Source organism: Haliotis asinina, chromosome 3, assembly GCF_037392515.1.
Source record: "Haliotis asinina isolate JCU_RB_2024 chromosome 3, JCU_Hal_asi_v2, whole genome shotgun sequence".
In the NCBI taxonomy this organism is placed as follows: Eukaryota; Metazoa; Mollusca; class Gastropoda; order Lepetellida; family Haliotidae; genus Haliotis; species Haliotis asinina.
In genome coordinates, this window is record NC_090282.1 from 76087649 (window position 1) to 76114256 (window position 26608).

General features: G+C 41.0%; 2 protein-coding genes across 2 annotated transcripts; one reads left to right on the plus strand and one right to left on the minus strand.

Annotated features, from left to right (window-relative positions):
- Positions 1–6223: 6223 nt before the first annotated feature.
- On the minus strand, positions 6224–12604 carry LOC137278469 (purine nucleoside phosphorylase LACC1-like). Its single transcript, XM_067810812.1, has 2 exons — positions 12490–12604; positions 6224–8440 (listed from the first exon to the last, which is right to left on the minus strand). The coding sequence occupies exons 1-2, from the start codon at positions 12531–12533 to the stop codon at positions 7195–7197; spliced, it is 1290 nt and encodes a 429-aa protein (XP_067666913.1). The 5' UTR covers positions 12534–12604; the 3' UTR covers positions 6224–7194.
- On the plus strand, positions 12210–22339 carry LOC137278470 (purine nucleoside phosphorylase LACC1-like). The gene is made up of 2 exons (XM_067810813.1): positions 12210–12473; positions 21076–22339. Exons 1-2 carry the CDS (start codon positions 12463–12465, stop codon positions 22316–22318), a joined length of 1254 nt encoding a protein of 417 aa, XP_067666914.1. The 5' UTR covers positions 12210–12462; the 3' UTR covers positions 22319–22339.
- The last annotated feature ends 4269 nt before the right edge of the window (positions 22340–26608 follow it).

The window sequence follows — 26608 nt, forward strand, 5'->3', positions numbered from 1 at the left end:
CAATAATACACAAAACACACAACAACAATACAGAATGAAATGTGTTTCACCCGGGGAAGCAGTCAGTTCTATCTGTGTAGTGGCTGTAATGGAGCATGCTGGCTAAGTACACCTGGATCCCAGCATGCAGCAGTCTGGAGCAACTCACCATGGTGCTGTATTTCCAGGCTAGATTGAGCCTCTTTAACACCAGCAGAGCCACTTTGTGAAAGTCTTCAGGTTGCTCATAGTGCGAATGAAAAGGGTGAACGAGTGAGTGAATGTGTTGAATGCGTGAGAGAACATAAAGTGAACGAACTTGGTGAATGAGTGAGCTTGGTGAATAAGTGAATGAACATAGAGTGAGTGAATGGTCAAAGAGTATGTGGATGAGTGAGTGAACATGGTGAATGAGTGAACAAACAGTTTGAGAGATCGAATATAGAGTGACTGAATGAACATGGCGAGTGAGTAAATAACATGGTGAATGAGTAAATAACGTGGTGAATGAGTGAATAACATGGTGAATGAGTGAATCAACATGGTGAATGAGTGAATCAACATGGTGAATGAGTGAATGACCATGGAGTGAGTGAATGAACATGGTGAATGGGTGAAAGAACACAGAGTTAGTGAATGAACTTAGTGAATGAGCATAGAGTGTGTGAATCAACATGGTGAATGAACACAGAGTGAGTAAATGAACCAGTGAATGAGCATGGTGAATGAGTGAATGAACATATAGTGAATGAACATGGTGAATGTGTGAATGAATGAACATAGAGTGAGTGAATGAACATGGTGAATGAGTGAATGAACATGGCGAATGAGTGAATGAACATGGTCAATGAATGAAAGAGCATAGAGTGTGTGAATAATGATGAGTGCATGAATATAGATGAGTGAGAGTCGTGTGGAGTAAAAGCGCCTTTATGACAGACAGCATCACAGGTATTACAGAATGTATCAGTATGTTACGGGAAGGAGTACTGCAAAGCATCCTTTGAGATTTTCACTTTGGTGAGATCCTGACTATCTAAGGAACACCACTCTTCAAGGCAAATATTAACGTCTAAGATGACTGGACAGTCAACACCTTACATCATATCAGTGAACGATGTGAGGTTTGGGGATTCACACAGATTGAGCTTATTATTTGCTTTCATAAATTCGTAAAACCAAGTGTACTGTTTTATTCTTGGAGTCACTGTAACAATATTAATGAGGAAACTCTAGCGAAGGAAACTTGAAGCTCCCTGAAATGGAAATGTGGAGACGATAGGCACCTGCACTTCACCAAGGGACACACCTGTGCAACCACAATACTGATTAATTAATCTGCAGGTGTTACTACGGGTATAACATGCTAGATGTCAGCTGGTGCCTGCCGTCAAGCACCGCAATGCTGCTATGTAGTTTTCAATTTAGCTTTCTCTGTCTCTAGGTTTACATTTGAGCTAAAACTCAATTAGTTTGTAGATTCAGTAAGTTCTCGAGCTCGCGTTTGGATAGTAGATACCAAAAATAGCACAGGTAAACCAAACTGGCGCAATGGTGAGAACAAATAAGTAATTATAACACATGACTTCGTCTACAGGTAGGTATATACATCGTGCTAAAAGCTATAATTGTGATACCGATAACCTCATTTATAAATCAGAATAATGCGTTGTAAGTATATCTAACTCGTGATGATGTCAACATGTATGCCAGATTGTTATTACCTGCAGACTTGCAATATACCAAGTTGAATTAAATAGAAATATTGACCAGTTCACAGTGTCTTGTTACCTTGAGTGATATACATCGCTGGACGAACACAAGCCATTAACTAATCACGTGGATTCCAAATTAGGTTGGATTATGTAAACTGGGAAGATTAAAAGCTAGTCCGGATAATCAACAGCTGTGGAAATGTAATTGCAGCAAGTCTTCGTCGAGACACAATAAGGCTTTCATGTCAAACCAAGGTGTCGCTATCTCGCACTATCCTCACCGATATCCATCGTGTGCATACCACATATAGAATATAATAATGGCGTTAATAAGGGCGTTGAACTTCACACCACACGGGCAGAATATAAGTTGTTTACTGGTCACAAAGGGGACATGGGTTGATGTAAACTCTACGTTTCTTTGTGTTCGCTGAGCCAGAAGGCTCAATGTTAATTCTGAACTGTTTGAAGCGCTGGCGTTTGATCATAATACGGAGAACCGGAACTAGGCAACAATCCCAACTTCAATCCAATTTCAATCCAAATCCAACTTATATTCTACTGACACGAAGTACCAAATGAATTCGAATTACCACAGTTCGGCATTTCCAGCGGGTAACATAGGAAATGTTACTCGCTTGTAAACGGGGTACATAGATTGGCTCGTCAGAAAACGACATTTTGTGTGAGGTAGGTAAACATAACTGACATTATTATCCCTGATGACCCAAGCTGCCTGCTTGGCGCTAGAAGAATTAATTGTCGTATGACTCAACCCCACCGGGTAAACATAGATCACCTTCAGTCCATTCCCGTAAAATCCAGGTTATGCTGCTAGGGGATACCTGGTCTTCATGTACGTCGATCGAGTTCATTCCATAGGTGTTCTATCGGGCTTAGATCTGGTGATAGGGAGGGCAAGACATTGACGTTACAATTGGCAAGGTAGAGGTCATTGACGCGTGCTGCTGTATGTGCCGTAGCGTTGTCATGATTGAACAGCTCCCTGCTTGGTCGAATCTCCACTTCACGCATGCGATTCCTGACAGCTAGACCGGAAAGTCTACTAATAAGGGCTGCGCTGGCAAGACGATGACATCGGCCTATGGCAATGTTTCAGTTGCCTGCCCTCTATCGTGGTATGATGATTTCATCTTTTCCAGGCAAAAACGAATAACAGAATTAAACACAACGTTTGCCTTTTTATACTGATCGATACTCCATGCTTTTCCACTTACTTGCATGTGCGTTTTGCCTTACATGTTTTCTTGTTTACTGTTTCATGAATATTATGTATTTTTAAAACAACGGAAATAGTTTGCATTGGCGCTGAAGCTGTTTACAGCCACACAAAGATGATGTTTTGGAAATAATTAGTATATATAAATGGTTTTTGTCGTAGCTGCAAGATTGCGATATTCCAAAAAGCACATGTACTTTTTAAGAGTGCACAAAGTGCAAGAAAAACTTCATGTTATATTCTTGTCTTGGTAACCGTTTATAATTACATTATTTATTTTATATTTTGGGACCGCACTTCCTGAACTTATTAATAATTTATTTACTTTTTTCTTATCATTGAATCATTGCTTATCTACCAATTTCTGTTCCAATACAGTGAGTGTTTGTACTTTACAGTCCGAAACAAGGTCTGGCAGAACCAAACAGTCAAAAGGGAGATAACTCGTACGGCACAAGCCTCCTCAGCCACAAAACCAGCCTGATTGTCGTACAGAGGTAAGATACATAAAATACTTAGAAATGCATGTTTCCATCGAGGGACCTGAGTGTATGGTTTAATCATCTCTAGGCCTTTTAAATATAATAACTGTTGGTGTAAGATGTTTACTCCAAGTACAACAAAGATTTGAATTTAATGAATTAGAGACACATACAAGCGATAATTGTGCCTTGATGCTGGGACTGGAAATATCGTCCACATCCATATCAGGGACATCAAAGAAAGCAGTCGTTTAGGGACTTACAGTTTAGATGTAAACAGGTAAATAAACTAACGTATGAGTCAAACATTTAAAATGTGATCTAGGTATTACACGCTCAGCATGGCTTAAAGTTTATTTACATCACAATAAAATCTATAAAAAAAATCGTAACTAATGTATTCGATACGTAACGACGCAATCGAAATTGATATTTGCAAAACAGGACTTGCAGTGATGAAACGAAATCAGAACTGGCTGTTCCGATGTTTCCGCTCTGGAACAAAGATGACTGAGCTCTCTGAACAACAATCGACTACAGGCCTTCACTGGCTACCGACGTTTTCCTCTAAGAAGTGCTTCCAAGTCCAATCATTGATTACACAAGTCTCGTTTCCGGTTGACTGGATTCCGTCCTATTGCGCAACTTAGTGCAATAAGCCGTTAAGAATTTTGTATTAATTCATTTATCTGGATGCATACATATTAATCAATATCTATCTAGTAGATATAAATCTAAGCACTCCTGTATTGCAACACTACGCTCCTTCTAATCCTTGCAAACACGTCGTACATCGAGCTCTGTCGCACAGCGATCTCTGACAAACGGAAACCTGGAAATAGTGGAAATCACAAAACGTGGCTCTGCCGCTGGAAATGTTCAGAATTGATATGATATCAATCTGATTGTGCGAGAGCTACACCGAATAAGCGCAAAATAGATACATGTATAACAGGTGTAACCAGTGAGCCAGACGCATTGTGAATCATTTTACGACCTCATAAAACCGGTACAGTCGTGTGACGTCATGCTGCTTTTACCTCGCCATAGAATATAGAAATACGATGCTATTTAAGTTTAAAATTCAAAAGTCATTAAAGACCATTTTCTTGTGAAACAAGGAATTGAAATTCAGTGTAACCAGAGTTGTTAACAATGTCTACTTTCACTTTCACACGTGAAAATGCGGATCGGATTCGGATCGGCTATTGTCTCAATAGGTTAATGAGACTCATGTTTCGGGATGAGAGAGTGTGTCAGCTAAAGTAGGGAAACTTGTGTGAGACATAAAAGCATGTACCTTGAGCATGTACTAAACTAGTGAGCAAAAGAAAGTGAACACTCTTATTTTAATTTTTTGGCAAAGTTTTTCAAGTTAGTAAAATCCTTTAAGGCCAAAACGGTTTGCCAAAATCATGCGCACAAACGCAGCATGTTGGCTGTGTAGAAGCACGTGAATATGCGAAAAATGGCAAAATGTGCATCTCGGAGATTTTGCAAAATGCTTGTCGACAACTGGTATAAAAAGGCAGCAGCTCGGTGGCCTTACATCTCAGCTGACAGAAAACCACCGAAATTATCATTAAGGATGTTGGCATTCAATTGCCCACTAGCTTAGTTGCGTGGATATGTGCCCCATATAAATATTACATGATAATAATCACTTGTGCCGCACTAACCAGTATTCCAGCCCATTCGTAACTACTCGTCTCTTTCCGTGGCGGAATGACACGAGTACTTACGAACGTATTCCAGCCATATGGCGGCGGTATGTAAATAATCAAGTCTGGACCAAATAATCCAGTAATTAACAGACTGAGCATCTATCTATTGGGAACCGATGACATGTGTCAGCCAACGGATCCCGATAGTGGTGTACAGTTAGACCAGTAGAAAAATGAATTATGAACATGTTCTCTTACATCATTCCGAACCCAACCAAAATCAACCTCTGGCAGCTATGTTTTTCACCATCTTATTTATGAGTACAAAGCTGGTTAAAAAGGAATAAATGATTTTGTTGTGCTTTTGAAAGCTCTTATCATGGCGCCTTTAAATAGATAATGTTAATTGTTTGTTTGTTGTTGTTGTTTGTAACACAATGCATACTGTAATAAGAGAAAAGGGAACTTGCCTAACTTGTTACGGAAATTAGGTCAAGGTCAGATATGAGTTGTCTCCCTTTCAACATACTTGCATAACTTTCAACATCTTCTCTTCGCTGCTTCTTAATTGTTAGGTGAGGGAGGAAGTGGAAAGACATACGAACAAGGGAATACATTTGGCACAAGTATTTCTCTGTTATCGAAATTGTCTGGGCCTAATTAAATAGTGGGATTTTCCTACTGGCCTAAGTGATACCTCTGCCATGTCAGATGATTTCCCCATTTTGTAATTTACCAGCACGAGGACTGATTGAGCATTATTTTGCGCCGAGTTTTGCAACATTCCAGCAATATCACGGTAGGGGGACACTAGAAATGGGCTTCACACATTGTACCCATGTGGGTACCGGGTCTATGGTGTGACGGGCCACAGCTATAACCACTAGGCTACCTCACCACCAGCATTAGTCGAGGGAGACGACAAACAGGATCTTGTGATCAGTTTTTGCTGCCGTGGTTGATACATATTAACATATCAAACGCGTGATGTCAGTCACTGAATTATCTGGCTCAGACTCGATTATTTACAGACCGTGAGGGCGGCGTTAAACAAACAAACAAACAAACAAAGCCGTCACTATTTACTTCAAATGACTGAAATCCTTGACCTTTCAGTCAAACAAGAAACTTACAGTCGAACAACTGCTTTTGTAAACAATAAATTTATTTTTCAAACGGGTTGTATAACACTCACGCGCAAAAGCAACAAAATCAAACCAAAAAGGACTAAAATACGCACAGTGAAATGATAATAACCGTCTCCGGATGAAGAAGAATACAAGTCATGTTCAGTCTATTTAACTAATCTGCGAATAAATGAATTCATTTGGGCCATGCCATCACATCCGTCAGGGAATGAGAACATCATAAACACCAATGGCAGGTAAACAGAAAATACGTATAACATAGTATAACTCAAGAAAATAAATACATTTGTAAATTATTTGAATAAAATTCTATGCCATGACTTTCATATATTATATTAATATAATGTTATTCAATCATAGAATGACGTTTTTGCAGGTAAAAGGTAAAACGTAATATGTTACAGGTTTGATTGTCAATCTTGAATAGTTCTTACTCAATCTATACTACTTATAATGTCAAGGATGACATGACCGCTTCCCACCCTCCATCCCTCTTTGAAAATTCCTGGATCCGCCCATGGATGATCTTCATACTCTGCTTGTGATTCTTCCATGTCATAATTAACTAAAGTAATATGAACGAATCTGGTGACCATCAAATATTTGCAACATCATATATGTAGATAAACTAGTTACATACTTGCACATGCCGTAGTAATACCCAATGCATACAGTGTTGCTACTTGGTTGCCTTCTCGACGATACTGATTATTTAATCAGTGTTACACTAGCAATACATCCCATCGATGGTCATCATATAATTCGAACATATGCAATAACGTATTCAACCATATCAGTATTCAATCATTTAAAAACCTACACCACACGTACTTTTCATGGAATCTTGTTTTAGGTGAGTTCCCGTTCGGGATAGTCTTTGGGAATACATTATCTATAGGTGGTCCACTGAGGTTTCTTGTCGGCTTGTAACACGGGAGATAACTCATGCTGACAAGGGAGACAACTCTATCTGATATTGATATACGCAATTTGATTACCGAACGGAAATTTGTCCCTCCTGAACGAGTAGAACTCATTTGGGTTGTCGTACGTGCATCTGTGGGCACTTGTGTCAATGTTCTCCAGCCGTATTCCAACTCTCTGTAGGAGTATCTTATTGGCCAACAGCAAGTCAACGTAAACTTTCTGATCACCTTCTTTGTGTAGCACAAGGGACGGGTCAATGTCTGCAAAACCTTTTGCGTCTTCTGGAGAGAACTGTAGATTCTTTGCTGAAAGACATGGCCCCATAGCCACGACAATGTTGCCGATGTCACACCCGAAATCTCTTTCCATGGCCTGGACGGTAGCGATAGTGATTCCCTTCAGCGTCCCCCTCCAGCCAGCGTGGGTAGCACCACAGACGCGTCGCACTGGGTCTGCAAACAAAATGGTCACGCAGTCTGCCCCCGGAGCTGCTATGGTGATCCCTGCTGAGCGAGTCACGATGGCGTCAAATCCCGCTGGAACATCCTGACCGATACTCCAAACTCTGTTGCCATGCTCGACCTTGGGAAACTGCATGTTCTTGCTGTTGAATCCAGCGGCTTCACCCAGACGACGTCGGTTCTCGTTGATTACCAACATGGAATCCCGTTTGCGGGAGGCAAATGCAAGATTGAGCGACCGCAAGGCGGGTGAGGAGGAGATCCCGCCATTTCTGGTGGTGAATCCGTGGTTGAAAATGGCGTCCGGGATGAGAGGAGACTTCAAAATCTGGATGTCTCCAATGGAAGGTAAAGCTTGAAGAAAAGTCTCCACCTCACATTCCAGGCCATAGGACGCAGTCAGTTCCATCTTTCCCGATCCGACCACGGCAAAAAACATCTGATATGCCTTGGTGAAGAACATTTCGCCCAACTGCTTCCAGAAACCGCTCTGTTCACAAGCGCATACCATTGCCATTCGGTTCAGAGTGTTGGAATCCAGGAACTCTTTTCCTTCATAGAATGCCTGGATCTTGTTGTTAGTGATTATTTTATGATAAGTGACGCCGTTTCCATCCTTGATGTTAGTTTTCTGAGAAATCTTGTTGAGCTCGTTGGCAGAGGGAGCGAATAGCATGACATGGTGCTGTTGGACCTTGGTGTTTCTTGTGATGACCTCTGTCAGGCGCTCGATGATGCGCTCCTTGGGGTGGTCTTTGTGGTAGAGGTCTGCGAAATAGACCATGGGCTTATTCCCAGGGCTCTCCTCTTCCTGGCTCAACATTCTAAAACAAATAAAAGACATTAGTTATACAATGTTATACAATGAAACTCAAAGGCTTGAAGACCTAAAGTCATACTGAAATGTACTTTCATCCCGCAGCTTAAGACCAACCTAGTGACGCTAATTTACAGTTAAAAATAAAACCTCTTCCTCCATTTTCACTCGTCCTGTTTTGTTTGGTTGATTTCAAGAGAGTACAGGGGAAGGAGTGATCCATTTTGTTCTGGGAAGACTTTGTTCTGGAAGCTCATCAATTTTGTTGTGCACATGTATTTGAAGGGGGCGGGACGCTGGGGGGGGGGGGGGGGCAGCAGCTTTGAACATTACATTTAAATATTATGCTTGCAGTTGTTGCAGGCTATAATTGGTGGCATTAACATTCCATAAATATCATTATCGCCCCTACCCACCTACCCTCCCACCGCAACGCTATTAAAGTTGCAAACCAACACTGTTACAGAGGGGCAAGGAAACACTAATAGACAATCACTGCTGTCGATGGCGGAAGGCGAGTATGAGCGACACAGTAGGTAACATAGCGTGGTTCCCAGTCTCAAAAGTCATGGATGATCGCTGTAGTTGTAGTTTCGTGATAATCTTTTTTTTTCACCGAAAAACAATTCACTTACATACAAGACGTAAATGGCCTGGTGAACTGTTCAGACGAGCGACGATCCCGTCTCGTAATGGCGATACGAAACTCCGTCATATATAGCACCTACACAATGCGGCCTTCCGCCTAGTCAGCATAACGCTTTGTCATCAGACAAACCGAGGGAGTTACAAAGTACACAGTTTTCAGTCGCTGTATTTCAATATGAATACGTCAATGTATAAAGAAATACAAATGTGTTTGGTTAAAAATTAATACAGCATTCGATTTTTCTTAAATCCAAAAGCTCGCAAGAGGCATTTACTTATTTTTCAGGTGTATATTTAAGTCATCGGTTTCTAAATATAATGGAATTTTTCTGGAGAATACTGTAGTCATATCTATTGCTCACGTACTGGCGTTCTTTTGAAGCGATATTTTCAATTTTCACATCCTTTTGGCCATTCTCGGTAAAATGTTGATATTTCTCGTTCGATTGTAACAGGATATCAGCCCTGAGTGAGTTTCCAAATTTTGCTAGCCAGTCGAGCCTGCTATGCCTGAAAGCTACTAGCCCACAAAATAATTCACTAACTAGAACTCGCAGTGTTGACACGGGTTCCATCATTGAGCTGTTGATGCGATGGACATTTCCACCAGGCCGTAATTTGACCTTAATTTACAAGTGTAGTTTGACTTACCAAGTCGGAGAGAGTGATATATGTATAAAATGTCCCCATGAACATTGACTAGCCAGTCGGGCCAGTGACTGTGGAGATGTACTGCCCGGACTGGAATGTTACTAGCAATTGGATAAACGGCCAGGGGTTATTTCACACACAACCTGAGAGATTACTGTGCGATTCTCCTCGTCTTTCGGATTTAATTTCATGCGTTATCGTTTTAACAACCGCGCATCCGTCACTGGTGTGTAGCCGTCAAGGAAGAGCGTCTTTGTATTCGGTTCGTATTTGATCTTAAAGATCATGTACAGACAACATAAAAACATGCGCGGTTGTATAAATCTTTAGGATAACATCTTCTTGATATCGAATCACTCACTCCATTCATATTTCCGCGAGAACTGAGATCAGGTCTTTGAGTACACAGCTGCATTGGGAAGAAGCCATTATCGGATCGACATTTTGGGAGCAATAGATACGAATATCTTCCTTGTTGTTGTGTTTCGAGGCAAGGATAACTGAAAATGTTGACGTCTAGTGGATATTGTAGGTTTCACGGCCTGTTTCCGGTGGTCAGTTCTCCTGATAACACTTGTGTTTTATTTCCTCGACAAACTTGATGTTTGTTTCGTAACGCTGCACCCAGCAATATTCCAGCTGTATAGAGGGGGTCCTTATTTAACTCAGTCTGGACTAGACAACTTGGTTACCAACAACATAAGCATCTGGGAACCGATGACATGTGTCAACCACGTCAGCGAGCCTGACCACCCGATCCCTTAAGTCGCTTCTTACGACAGGGATGGGTTGCAGAATACCAATTCTTACACGGGTCTTCACGGGTGTGACAAGCATGAGTACTGAGTTATTCCAACATAAACATGAACAAGCTGTGTGGAATTATGTCGTAGTACAAAAAAATAAATCAGTTAAGTACTTGGCGGTTTGTACGTGTCAGACGCTTCACAATACGTAGAACCTAGTGTACAGAAACCTGTGCATAAACACAAACAAAACATCATCAACAAGAAGACAAAGTCATCTATTCCCCCGCCATGGCAAAATACTCTTCATGAATATGCCTAGAAGTTATCATTATGCATATAGCAAAATGGACGGACAGTATAGAAAGGTTTTTAATCTCTGTTCCAGCCAGGAACACTGCCATCACATTCAGTTGAAACCAATCATGTTGCTATGAAAACGAAAAAAACCATTTGATTCAGGAATCAAAAAGTACCAAATGGCATCAGTGCACCACTAAACCTATCCATGTGCCGAGTTTGGTGACGAAACATTGAATTGTTTTAGAGTTCTGCTCCTGAATTTCGCACTACCACCAATTTCAGTCAAAATCAAAATTGTTGCCATGGAAAGGCAAGAAATGCTTTATTCAGAAATCGAAAACTACCAAAAGGCACCAGTATACCACCTGATCTACCTATGCACCAAGTTTGGTGAAGACATGTTGAACGGTTTAAGAGTTCTGCGTCGGAATGAGAAATGTGTAAGAACGGAAGGACTCCATATTATTACCATCCGCAAAAGGTGTCGCAGAGGATTAAAAACATTGTCCATGTTCTACATACTCAGGTCAGTCTTACTAATAACAAAGGCACACAAAGTACCGAGTCACTGAGTAGACCATTCAGTTGCCCTTGATTATACCTCAAACGGGAAACAATTACCTGTCTTGATGAAATCAGGTGATAAAACAAATGTGGTACAAATAACATATACACAGTACATATAAGAATATATAACTCAAATTTATTTAAACCGACATCAGTAAATCGTATATTGAGGCGGAGTCCGCGTATAGAGGCACTGTTATTCAAACATTGGCGCTCAGTCTTTTTCGAACATCGGATAACTCGATTAGGATTCTAACCTCACTTATACAGAACTTTAATCATTGTCATGATAAAATTAAGCATCGTGTTTTATCTTTTAAGAGGACTGTTTGAAAGGAAACATCCCTGCTCTCCGAACGGACGCATGGTGGGCCGGGTTAGAATTGATCTTCATAACCCATACTTGTCCTACGAAAAGGGATAATCGGGGGATCAGGCTCGCTGTCTTGATGCACATACTTCATCGGTTCCCAATGGCACAGATAGATGCTAATGCTGTTAATCACTGGATTGTCTGGTCAAGACTCGATTATTTACAGACAGCCGTAATATAGCTGGAATATTGCAGAGTGCGGAGTGAAACTAAACTCACTAGCTGACTTATTCACCGAACGTCAGAGAACTATACATTTTTCTATGTAGTAATAAGTAATTCAAATCCTTTTGTAAATGTCAGTAGTGTCCTACATATTCAGTTTGATGCTTCAAGGTGAGTAACGTGCTCGTCAGCTGACACCACGTGAATTAAAGGAAGTACTAGAGACGTAGTCAGTTGGCTACACAATGAGAAGCTTTAGATATTCACTCGTAAGGTTTCTGTACTGAACCGCGAACTACTGACACAATAGGCAGCCACAAGGAAATGCGTCACGCCACAGTAAGCGGAACATTCGTGTGTAGGCCCACGGGACCAGGTGGGGTGGGCAGCGGTTGACGCACTGACTATGATAAGAGGAGAAAACTGGTTATCAGTGCTAACATATTTGCTTGTTGGCTGCTCCAACACACAGGTTCTCATTTCGTTCCCAGCGACGAAAACCCGGAAGTTTTCAGTTCGATCGATGTCAACACAGTGACAGTTTCTAGAGAAACGTGCAGCATACACACAAGACTCATGGTAGCCGAGTAAGTATATATTTACCTAGCCAGCTCGCTTTCATAGTCTTCTTTTTCTTCATCTGACATACTGATCAACAAGGGCGGAGCGCTTCGAAGATGGCGACAATGAACCGAGGGGAATCCCCCAAGTGCATCACGTGACACGAATTATCACGCGCATGGCAAACTCTATAGTCTGTACAAAGGTTTTAAGGCTTCACCTACGCCTAAAATGCGGTTGTATCGGGGGGGGGGGAACTGAGTTCAAATGCTTTAGACGTGAGTAAGTGATTGAGTAAGACTTTACGCAGCTTTAAGAAATATTCCACTATCATCGCGGCGAGCGACACAAAAAATGGGCTTCAAACATTGTATCCATGCGGGCGGTCGGACGTAGCTAGCGAACGCTTTAACCGCTAGGCTACACCATCGTGTGGATGCAAAAATGGGGTGTGTTAAGATTCGGTTTGCATTTGGTTGAACTGACATATATATTCTTTTATACATAATATGACACGGTGGTGGAACTTAGTAGATAATCCAGCAAACCTAACATTTTAGATTAGGACGCAGGGGGTTCAACAATAAATGTAACTTTGTATCTGAGGACGCATTTGCAACATCAACATATCTCTTGTAGTCCTTAGAATGGTAATAAACAAAGGTATTTTGTCGATCACGAACATATGTACCACTCAATTGTGTTTCATGTTGTCCTGCTAACGCCAAATGAAGATAAACAATCAACCCTGGCGATTCCACAAGGCAATATCACGGCCTGAGTAACAGTTTGGCGATAACATGATGGAGTATGGAGATATATGTATCATCTCCGCATCAGTAAAGTATCGTCTACCTTGAAGTTACGTAGTACAACCTACATAGAAGTTGAGTGGTATCATCGGTCTAAGTAAACTTAAGCTCAGTATTATTCGTTACCAGTGTAACTAATAGTACTGAGCCTAAGTATACTTAAGACTGGGACTGGTAGTGTCATTTAGTTAAGCAGTATTATCTACGGAGATGGTAGTATCTTCTACGTAGTAGAAATTGTCATCATCGTAGATGAAAGTATATTCTAACTGGATGATAAAACACATTCAGATTGTGGCATTAATACGGTTCCATTGTTATGTTCGGGACAATGAACCAGTAGTTCTTCATCCCTTGGTGTAACTCAGAGGAGGAAGACCGGTATCCGGTAGACAGCGTCTCCACATCTCAGTGCTCCTCACTACTGTTCCAACAGGAAGGGCTACTTGGTCATGTGTACTCATACAGCGACTGACGTGTGCTTTACTACCTTAGTCGAATGTCTGGGCGTATGTAGGAGTATTGTTATCATCATCACAATCGTCATCGCCATTGTTGTCATCAAGGTTGTCGTCGTCACCGTCATCACCGTCATAGTCTTCATGATGATGATCATCATTTGTACTGGCGTTATTTGTGGTAGTTATAGTATTATCCATTATTCAAAGAGTACACAAGCCGTTTGTACAGAGTTATGTCCCTCTACTGCAAGGATCCGCTTCTTGTGGGTTCGGATCCGCGACTCTACGTTGGTGGTAAATCGTTTATCACAGCGAATTAAGTGCTTGCTTTACGTAGTAGTATATGGATGATTAACTTTTCAAACTCTTTGTATGCAGTGCCCGTACAAATGACAAATGTTGCAGTACATCGATTCAGAATGGGCTGTTTGAAGAGATGTCAGTACGGTCAACACTCTTGTCACGCTACAAATCTTCGTCTTACACCGTCACGAGCTGATCACGTGACCCTGTCTATAGTCGTGTCACATTTCAGTCACACCCATTTGCGTCATACCATTGCTGAATGCGTATTACGTTACGTACATGTCTCCATTGATTTCGTACCTCCAACCGCACGATGACTTCTCTAGTCATATACGCGGGAATGCACACAAAGCCAGAATCGTTATCCCCGTAAACTTTGTCTTCATTTTCTCTGTAACTCTTAATGACAACCTTTGCATCGTTGACAATATTGTACATTTATATAGAATTGTCATGTTTGCAGACGTTTTATGTTTATTGTATTTGCTGAGTGCTGTTGATGCATTAATCATCAAGAGATTAAAGGGGTGCTCCGTGAGAAATGAGACATTGCCACGTATCAGAAGAATGATGACACTCCTTAGCCAGGAAGCGGTGAACATCCTGGTTAAAACAAGTCAACTTTGATTTTTCCACTGCGATAAACACCATGAAGATATTTCTGGATAGACTGGCAGTAGATGGCCTGTGGGGTGTCATGGTCTGTCTCGTTACTGATCTGCAGTAGAATTGGTCTTCAGCAACCCATGCTTGTCGTAAGAGGCGACAAACAGGGTGGGTGGTTCGCCTCGCTGACTTGGTTAACACGTGCCATCATGTCCCAGACGCGTATATAGATGTCCAAGTTGTTAATTAGTGGATTGTCAGGTCTTGCTCGATTATTTATAGACCGCCGCCGTATAGATGAGTGCGGCGTTAAACTTCAACCATCCATCAAAAACCAGCAACTGCTTTACTTATGCAGCACGTACTCCCCACCGTTCACTCGCGCGTCACTGTAGCGTAATCACGTACACCTGCAGGTTACGACGTGAAAAACGATGTTGAAATCAGGAAGTTTTCTGTTTTGTAGCTATGTTATTGAAACATGAAATATTTACTCCAGGGGAATAAAGTAATATTTAAGAAGACTCAGAAGTGATCCACACATTTAGCATGCTTTATGTAAGGATGGAGTTGGAATGGGACGTACCCCGTCGGCTTGTGAAGTACTGATGTGTTGAAATTATTGACCCTCCCATATCGCTTGTCATATTTTCGAATGACCCTCCACAGGCAAAATGCAAGAGCACCATATAAGCTATTGATTACAGGGGCGTAGCTTGCACATGTATGTTGCTAAAAAGGCTGGACATGTCCCCAATGCTATCTACATAAAAAGCTTTGCAACCTAGAGGGCTTTCAAGAAAAAACTGGCTTGCTATATATAAGTGCCTGTATTACGAAATATCTATTTAACATGAGGTCTGATGTCGTGCCCCACTAACTCCTGTGGTATAGTGACAGTCGGCGAACTGATTATACCAGAATGCGAATCAGTGTTTCTAACAGGACACCGGTATTCCGTTACTGTGTTCCCGAAGGAGTGATCAAGAGTATTTTCGTTTGTAAACACGGATTTCCAACCTTTTGTGGTAAAGGTATCTCAGATGCAAACCGGTTATTATTACCGGTCTTGACCCGTATCACGTGACGACCACGGATCACTTCCGGGTTACCATAATCAGCTGGTACAGTAAGACTCGTGAGTAACGCCCCCATTTGAGGACGTCATTTTAACCCGCCCTGCATAGGCAGAAGGATAGAACTTTCTACACATCGCCATTGGCAGTAGTGATAGGTAAGCACAATATCTTGTACATTGTACGTTGAGTATCAACTCGTCGAAATAATTAACAGTAATATCGGGGTTTTCAAATATTCCAGTATTCATTGATGTCTCAAAGGTGTACGCTTCGAGGCAAGCGAATTGAAGTCTGAATATTAGAAGAATGGCAGAAATATAGCTGTAATATTGCTGCGTGCGGCGTTAAACAAAAAAAAACAATAAAAATAATTTTAGGATATAATATAAGATTATACCATAAATTCCAATTGGAAATTTAGACTACATCCTGAATTAATATATTATTCATAAAAATACATTTACCGACACATATATGAACGGGCTGAAGGTACAGCCGTACTAATGTAACAGAGATCATGGTCTAAAATACCTATCAGTAGCAGCTAAAACATAACTGCTAACGAAAAAACGTCCTATAGGATCTTAACAAGGACTACCCATATATGTATATGGATATTTCAAGTTTGAAGGATTTGTGACAAGTTTCAAAAACGTTGTTCTATTTTTTGTAAGTAACATTACCAACTTTTTCCCAAGGTATGCCCACACTAGTAACCTGTCAGCCTCGTCTGATCCTGTGTTGAAATATGACATTACCAGTTGAGTAACACACCGTGTAACAATTTAGATAACAGTCTTTGTCACAAAGGTAGAGACTATTTCAACAATGGAAACTGTTTAATAACAGCTTGCATAGTAACTACGGAACCTGTGGTATAACTCATGATGATAACAACTTTAGAAACATATATTAATATGCGTATCTAAATCGAATAATGCCATGAACTAAATCATTTTGTCCGCACATTATTGCTTTATCGCCTGGACGCTGACAGATAGCCTGTCTAACAGTCCCCGAACCGCACTATTTTCCCAAATGCCTAGCCCTCCCTGCGATGCCAAAACCCTAAATGAAGCAAGTCTAGATTTCTTCGTCTTCTATCTCACTGGTGCTCATTTTCAATTCAAATGGACCTTTTGTTTCTATCAAATGTATAAGTTCCACTGAAAAGGAGCAGTTGTCTTTTAGTCTTTGTATATATTCATAGACTAAGTTTAGTTTGTAGTTCTGAGATAGTTACTAGATGGCTAGTGCACCCCTGGGATACCAAGGTACGTGACCTTGTAGTATCTTCATACCGCTTCCTTCTATTTTATCAGAGGGCGGGAAAACGTGCTGATGGTGACAAATGGATGTTTCGTTTTTATCGTGTTTCACATGTTGAGGAAAAAGGTTTGTAACAAATGTGTTTGATAATGGCTAGAGCGATTGGAAATTGTGATCAAACTCGGATATAAAAGATAACGTATCCAGCTCGCTTGTAGTAAGTAAAAACCCAGTCCGGCCAGTAAATCTTTACAGTCACTGACAAGGCCGACAAGGCTGAATTTTCATGGGGTCATTTTGTAAGTATATCACTCTCTCCGACTTGTTATGTTAAACTATACATGTACTTATATATCAGGGAAGATTACGACCTGATAACAAACGCCCATCATATCAACAGGTTAATGATGGAACCGGTGTCCACAATCAAACTTCGGGTTAGTGAATAATTTTGTGGTCTAGCAGATTTCAGGCATAGCTTGTCCGACTAGCTAACAAAATTTGGAAACTGTTTCGCACACTGCGTGTCCGTGCGTGTGTGTTCTTAGTGTGAGTGTTTGAGTCACACTCACACACAACAACAACAACAACAACAACAACAACAACAACAACAACAACAACAACAAGCGAGACAACAGCATTGTGGTGGTTTGGGCAAGGCGTGCTTCCATGCCTGCGGCTGGTGACTCCCGAACTGACAGGACTATACACTCAAGAGAGAGAAGAATGAACAGATTACCAAGCTCTGATTCATGGAATGTTAATGTAACAGTATGTAGACGTACTAACATGCTCCGGTTGAGTGAATTTGCAGTGACTTATGAAGTTAAAAGAGCGCCCTAACGGAATATATTTGCGGGGTTAAAGTCACAATCACAATCGCGATTCAAAAGTGCAATATTTTGTACTTGGGCTTACTGCCCTCCAAACGAAACCTTCGGGAGACCGAACCCAGTCATAGCGAGTGTGTGTGTGCACTCGAGTGTAACGACGGCTTCCGATTGGCTGGTTCATTTGCTGATACGCTGAGGGCTCATTGTGTGTACAGAAAGATGATCTGTTTGATGGGCATTTTAGAAGTATGGCGAGTCACAAGAAAGTAAGATTCTTTATGGATAACAATTTCTTTGATTGTACTTGATTCGGCGTGTCAGTATGGATTCATATTCTGTTGTGAAACACGATCATATACACTAGAAGAAATTGTTATCCATATAGAATGTATATAGAGATGTTGGATTTTGTAAATACATGTTCTCTGAATTTGCATTCGATCCAATCAAAAATCATCTCAGTAGAGATGGTGAACTACTGCGTGGCTGGAAATACCCTTGTTAGGAAACACCCTCGTTCAAAAATCAGTGTATTTATGGCGTATATCCTGATAGGTGTTAAGTGCAAATGATGGTCAACGATTGAAGCTGTGTATTGCATATTGTCTTTAGCAGACAGACAAGCAGACATATACGTGTCAGTAAACCAGACATTGAGCTTTCTCCGTGACAGAGGCTTACCACAATCAACAAGTTTTTTTATGTAACGAGTAGATTATTTACTTGTTTGTGTACACAACCAAGATTAGACTACTGCTGACGATCTCATACTCCGGGCAGGGCATACTGTTTCAAGCTCCGCGAACCTACTCACTGCGTTATGGACGCAGCGCAGCACAGCTGTTCAAACCACTTACCAACCCCCCAATAATGGACAAACTTGAAGGACTTGTAGTGATCATGTACTCGTAGACCTTTGGTTCTTAGTAGTGAAGTCAAATTTCATCTATGCTCGTTGATCGCTGTAAGGACCTGTCATGATGCGTATTGTGGGGGTTATTTTCAAACGGGACCCGTGAAGATCTGGGTTAGGGTTGATGTACACCAACCCAGGATTGGTCTTCAGAAACTTGTAAGAGGCGACTAATTGGACAGGTGGTCAGACTCATTGACTTGTTTTGCACATGTCATCGCATCCTAATTGCGTATATCTCTACTAATGTTCTTAATCATATGGTTGTCTGGTCCAGTCTCCTGTCGTATTGCTTAAACATTGCTGAGTGCGGCGTTAAACAACAGCCAAACATAACCCCTAACAGCCCCTAAGGGTGTTTTTGCATTGGCTCTGGCCGGATCAATCTACCGATTCGTGCACAAATGATATTCGTTTTACATAACAAACCCAAAGTGTAACACTGACTTCAGTGATCTAGGAAAGTATGGTATGAACTTCCTACCCAGTGGGTTGGTGTGTTTAATGTAAAAGTTCAATTTCTGATACGGCAATCAGTCAATCAACTACCAGTCACTCAACACTCGTACCATCACGCGACTTGCATTCTCTATCTTTGTCAGCAATACATCGGCTCTTTGCATCCTCCCACAGAACCTTTCAAAATATTACGACCTATGTTTCGTCGCATTTCACATAATGTCTGTGTTTTATTATCCTAATTTTCATTTCTTCCTGTTTCTGACGTCAAGAATGACGAACAACATGCTATGTAGGTTGGAAAGCTTGGCGATGACCGACCTACTTATGGGTGCTCGTTATGCGAGTTACTCATCCAATGGCATTCACACAAACAGTATGTCATCCCCCTGTCTGTGTCAGGCTAACTAACCTCACCATGCCATGTAAACTATAGAATAACGCTTCGTCTCTGGATATCATGGTGGCAGCAAATAAACCTATTTAAATAGAAATAGAGTCCTAGGGAGATCAGAGACCCTGAAGCTGAGGAAGTCTAGACTGGCTTCATTTAGAGCTTTAGCATTGTAGGGAAGGCTTGACTTTGGGGACAAATAATATGATTGAAACTTTTAAAGTAAGTATTTTATTTGGAACACATCTTTAAAAACTCAAATAGGTTAAAGTGATCTGTTGAACCGAACGAGAGCGTTTCCACCGAACGAGTATTTCCACAGGAAATAATTGCTATGAATACTAAGAAAGAAACTTTGATTTGATCATTGACGTAACTTTTTAAAAATTGTAAAAATAATGGGAAACATCTTAACATTAAGTTGATTGTAACTCCCACACATTAGGTAGCAGTATTAGCGCTAAATCCTCAACGGCATCCAGGTCTTTTGACAAAATAAACGCGGTCTCCATATTCCGTGAAAATCATTGCTTATATGAGTTTGAATTTATTTGAAACGTTCAAAAGTTCAGATGCACTGAACACTCACCTTGAACGACGGACGTGACATTCCGTTAATGTTGTATTTGCACCAACTACTCTTCGAGCTAGTATATTCTGATCAGAGGGACAACGGTCGATCGGAAGAAACACGGAACATATATGTGTATATACATAGTTTTCTACCAGGAATCAGACGTTTCAGAACTAGGTTGGTGTCAGACTAACCAGAGCGCAACAACAGGAAACATCACCACCACCATCATCATCATCATCATCATCATCATCATCATTGTCTTCATCACCAACATTATTTCACCTCATGGTTTTCTTGTTTCGCCTGCATCTTATCCCAATAGCGTAGATCGATTCTCATGATGTGAAGTTGGTCACTGGATTGTCTGGTCCAGACTCGATTATGTACAGACCTCCCCCATATAGCTGGAATACTGGTGAATGCGGCGTTAAAGTGAGCTCATTTGATCGCTACCTTGTTTGCCCTCATCTCTAAAGGGGGATAAAACACAAAACAAGCATAATTGAATTAGGTCTACAAAAATAATGAATTAAGTTACCTCCCTGGTCATAAGATAAGGCGGAGGGGTTGTTTTGTTGTTATTGTTTCTATCGAAATCATATAATTTATATTTAGAGACTGAGCGTTAGTTTGTAAACTCCTAATAACTCCTTATCGCCTTGAATCAGGTTTTGTAAAGTGAATAAGAGTTCCCAACTGTATAATTCCTACATGTTTGGGCTCCCGAAGTGTGATGCTGCAAGTAAATGTGAAAATGATATCTTTTAAAGAATTATCACATTATACCCGTGAAGATACGGGGGAGAAGTGATCTTCAGCAAGCCATGCTTCTCGTAAGAGACTACTAACGAAAACGATGACAAATGTATTTGTGTGCTCGTATGTTCACTGCTCAGATATATTTCCTTTCTCCTTTCAGACAAGTCCCAGCAACCGACATGGAGGTGGCAGCGCCTTCAGCTGTCATTGTCGACATCCATGGCGTTGAGGACAACGTTGACGTCCTCAAACAAATGGTGAACCACTTGGTTGAAATGGATAATGTGAGTAGTCCTTTATACGTGTACTTCCTTACGTCGACGAAGACGCTGGATGTACCAGTAAACGGCCTCACCGGAACCAGCATGACAACGTCCATGATTGAAGGTGAAGGACGCGTTGACAGCTTCTACGACGCCAAGAGAAAGCTGGATGCTGCTGAAGTAGTTAACGTAAGCGTATTGTGTTGCGAACCCTGTAAGGAGTACTGGACAACCGTGTGTGGAGCCATCTTCACGCCAGTTCACACATGGCGGATTGAAACAACGACATGTCATGTCACAGCCCTTGTGGACTCGAAGTCGGCGTTGCCTGACCTTAGGAAGATGCTAGAGACACTGCCATCAATAGGAGACGTAAACGTACTAAAACCCACCCTCATACCAAGTGACACATTCAACCACGGGTACTCCACACGCAGTGGGGGCATCACGACCATACCGAGTATGTCGTCCTTGAACTTACTTTACACTCCTCGCAAACGCGACTCCCGTCTGACCGTGGCGGAGAATCTACGACGCTTGGCCAGAGCAGCCCGGTTTGATCCGGATCAGTTCCTCCTCACACGGACCAGCCACGCAAACACTGTCTGGGTCGTTGGGAAGGAAGAACCAGAGAAGTACGACGCCATCGTCACCGACAAACCTGGTGTCACAGTCGCCGCAGCGGGAGCGGACTGCACTCCTCTCCTGTTTGTGGATCCAATCAAACGGGTATGCGGCGCAGCACACGCTGGGTATATGGGTACACTGAAACGGGTGGTCGTTGAGACCGTGAACGCTCTTGTAGAAGAGTTCGGGAGTAATGTGGAGGATATTTTGGTCACCATGGGACCGACGCTGTGTGCGAATTGCTTCTCTTTTGACAAAACAGATCCTGCAGTTGAAGAGTTTCTGGCAATCGACCAAACTACTGTTGATTTCAGGGTTATTGGTGAAGGTTCCCGGGTACATGCAGGCCTCGTGACGACCAACACACTCCTTCTGGAAAGAATGGGTATCAAACCAAACAACATCGACACGAGCTTCGCCACCTGCACAGCCTGCGACCCGGACAGGTTCTTTTCTTTCCAGAGAGACGGCTTCCCGTTTGGAAACCAGGTTGGCTTTGTAAGCATCAGATAACGTGGCAGGCATCAGTTGGTCCTGTTCAAGGTGACCTGATGTTCAGTTTGGTCTGTGGGTCTCTGGTGGGAGGTATGACATTCCCTTTGGTGTGTGGATTACTGCTTGAAGATGCCACATCAGCTTTGGTCTATGGGTCCCTGGCGGGAGATATGACATTCCGTTTGGTCTGTGGACTTCAGCTGGAAGATGGACATTCCGTTTGGTTTCTGGATTTCTGAGAAATCGTCTAACATTCCGTTTGGTTTCTTGGTCTCTACTGGAAGATGCAATAGTCCCTTTGGTTTGTGGATGTCTGCTGGAAGATGTGACATTCCGTTTGGCCTATGGGTCTCTGAAGGGACATAATACATCACGCCTGCTGTTGTACATTTGCTCAGGGTTGTTACCAGAAACTGGGTTGTTATACATTTATGTATCTGTATATATATTTAGAAAATCACGTTGATCTGTGTTCCTTTACACGGACAAATGATGCAGCATGGTTACTGGGGCTACGATATATTCGGTGTACGCAGAAAACCTTTTCGTTCACACGCGCCACCCACAGTACAGAGGGTCTGTACAAAGATCTGTCGCCTTTTGTAGGAACATGAGTCACTGTATTCAGTGACCGGTCCCTACAGAGATCCATGACCCAACATGCGCCTTGTCTACCGTTAGTGGTTGTGATTATTATGATTACTCAGTGCTTTGATAATCCGTGTTAGAGCTTCTATCTAACTTCATTTATGTTCAGATTTTCATATTAATTGTGGGAGTCTATCCTAGTTGATTAGTCTCACACCGGCTCATTTCACGTGTCGCTACGTTTGACTCGGCTTGTTACTCTGACTTCGATATGAAATTCTTTATTGTATCTAGAGTTTTCCCCACTCACGTTAGTGTCTCGTGGTGTGTGACATTCAAACTGTACTTCTAGACACGGTCCGTTATACTCAGGTGAACCACTTACAGTTTTAAACAGCATGACTTCAATAAGTTACAGATGCACACTAAACATAAATTCATACCTTGCTCCATAGTTATATCATAGAGTAAATACATGCAATACACTATGGCTATATTACATGGTTTCTGGACCTAATACGTCCAGTACACTATGGTTATATCACATGGTATCTGGACTTAATACGTCCAGTACACTATGGTTATATCACATGGTATCTGGACTTAATACGTCCAGTACACTATGGTTATATCACATGGTATCTGGACTTAATACGTCCAGTACACTATGGTTATATCACATGGTATCTGGACTTAATACGTCCAGTACACTATGGTTATATCACACGGTTTCTGGACTTAATACGTCCAGTACACCATGGTTATATCATGGGGTCTGTCGAATTATTACGTAGGGCACACTATGATTATACCAGGGAGTCTATGAAATTGATACGTCCTGTACACTATGGTTATATCATAGTGTTTCTGCAATCAGTAGGTGGGGTACAGTGTGATCATATCATACTGTGTCTGGAATTAATACGTCAAGTGTAATGAGCGTGTGGGCTGTGATTCAACACGACAGCAGCATTCATCAGTAGGTGACTGGTGACATATAGTAGTCAGATTTTAATGACATATAATCAGTGATTTGTACATACAATACATATAATAATATTATGGAATTATACGGGGTACTTGTTTGTCTGTATAGTTATGGAGACGTTCCCAATTACAGATATCTATCCAGCTTACGAGCGATTCGTGTACATATGGAAAGTTAGGCTGTAAAATAACCCAGTTCTACTATTTCTTGTAGCCGTTTTTCGGGTGATCTCTATACAGAACCGGTTGTAACTAAGGACTGTGTATATAGGTAAGGTTACCATGTTAGAACCAATCCTCTTTGACTATGTAACAAACCTTTAACATACAGACCTCTTGATCTAAATGTAAACTCAAGTTGATAATAGCCTGGACTTTAACAGAGAAAAGACGGTAGTACTGCATACTTCTTGACAGTAATACAGAGATACGGAGATCACTTTGGCAGCTTAGATATAAAGTCTTCAGCCATTTACCAGATAATCTTTGAACCCAAAGTTGTGAGCGCTTCAATCTGTCGTAAGTTTATATGCACTCCATATAAACACTGATATATTTTAGTTGTATGTGCTGGGACATTGTGAGTTGGTCACTGGTCATGAGGGTGACATGGGTTTGTTTATACCAGTGAATAATGCATTTATCTAACAGAACACCTTAATGTTACTTTTGAACTGTTGGAAGCAAGGGGACAAATATGTTTTGGAGCCATCGCTAGATTTTGGAGACTACACGAAAAACAGATTTAGAGTTATCTCCCTTCTCTCGATTGCATCCGCAAAAGATCGGTAATTTCCGTAAATCATAAAATGTTATTTCAGATAAAAAAAAAATACTACCACGAAGTATCAAAAGAGCTCGGCATTCCTTGTGGGGTACACAGAACTCGCTTGTGAGCGGGGTACATTGAAAATAAAGAACCAACATTTTTGTGTGAGGCAAGAAAGTGTATATATACAATCCTAAGCTAAATACATTGTATACATTCATATATACATGTCATAGTGATGCGGCTGTCCTTGTATTTCGACGTTTCTCGCTGTCTAACACTGCTGTTACATTCACAGAACAGTTGAACTGATTCTCAAGTTACTGACAACAGCAACGACACCTTCTGTATGTAATATACTACTTCCTCAGTGTGAGTGGCCTGTGTAAGAGCAGTGCAGCTAAATGTATATGGTCAATGGAAACCAAAAATGTGGATGTGAAATTATTGTTTGATTTCTACAATTAGGTGTGCCATCCCCAGTACTAAACAAAAGAAGGTGAACATCATTTGGCCATACGGGATGATCTGATAAACCTGAAAAGACAGGAAACCTTAAATTATTTAATTAATGGTATTCCATCTGATTATGTTATTCAGTATTTGCCAATAGAAATGTCGTTGTTTTTTCAGTCTCCAAAAACATTTCTTTAAGGTTGTTAAATCAACAAAAAAGATAATAGAAGAATATGTCGTATTTACCAAATATGTTGTTGTCTTAAAGCTCATAGTTTGTACGACATCCTCAAATATTCCGTGGATGTTATCATTTTGTACTAATAAATACACCCGTTCGCTACCAAACTTATTTATCCCGATTCTAATAGACGAAATGTTGCTGTCCAGTGACATCACTCAGACGAGCGAGGGACATTCTGTGTTAATTATATTTAGCAGAGAGTAACGTGTCATGATATGTAGCTATGATGTACATGCAGTTTATATCTTTCATCCTACTATTTGTAGTTTATAGAGCATTACCACTGTTTCTTCATGGAAACCTATGCAATAAATATCTCATCTCATCTTATCCATGGTATAATCCTGAAAACTAATCGAGAATGACACTGCGGCTATTAATGTATATTAGACATGTTTTGTAAGTAGACAGTGAGAGGCTGTTACAGCCGAAAGACTACTGATAGTGATGCCGACATTCAGCTCTTCAGTCATGTTTCAACACGATGCCTTAAGCTGTGTTTGACAGGAACAGTCGCCGCGTGTTGTATGTGTTATGACAATGTCTTCATTTTTTATTTAGAAAATTCATGTTTATTTAGAAAATTCAGGCTCTGGTAATAAATATAGTTGTACCTTAAAACTTTGTTTGTGTTGCTTATATCAATGTTGCTTTTATCTAAGTATCAATAAACTGCATGACCGACATTTCCATAACAACAGCAGTAACAATGCACCTGTTGTAAAATAACGCCATCGTCGTGGCGACCGACGTCAATGTGTGATCAGGAGATCGGGAAAATTTCAAGTATCGTTTAGCTTTCTTCTGCTATGGTTGGAAAATCAAAACATGGGAAGTTTATCGATGTTCTGACACCGTTCTATGATATGTAATTAGATCCACTCATCTACAGAGCTGAGCAAGAAGATAGTACGTGTGTCTCAAACACTGAATCATGTGATCTTTTATCAAATATTGAATCATGTACCCGTATATCAAACATTGTATTTTACACTAGTATATGAAACATTGAATTGGTGTGATATACAAACATATCTAGCGCTGAATCGCACTAGTCGATCAAGCATCGAAACATGTACCAGCACTGAATCGTGTACATGTGTATATAGCATTGAATCGTGTGTTTGCAGAAGAAACACTGAATTATGTACTTAGTAAATCAAGCGCTTAAACATGTACTGGCGCACCTTCCACTGAATCGTTTATGTCACCCGAAAGAGCCTAATAAAAAGAAGGTATGACATAGATAATTCTGTGACCGACC

Coding starts and splice junctions, on each gene's coding strand:
- LOC137278469 (XM_067810812.1), bottom strand. CDS start 12,533: ATGTCAGATGAAGAAAAAGAAGACTATGAAAGCGAGCTGGCTAG. Junction 8,441..12,489: donor TATGAAAGCGAGCTGGCTAG/GTAAATATATAC, acceptor TATTTGTTTTAG/AATGTTGAGCCAGGAAGAGG.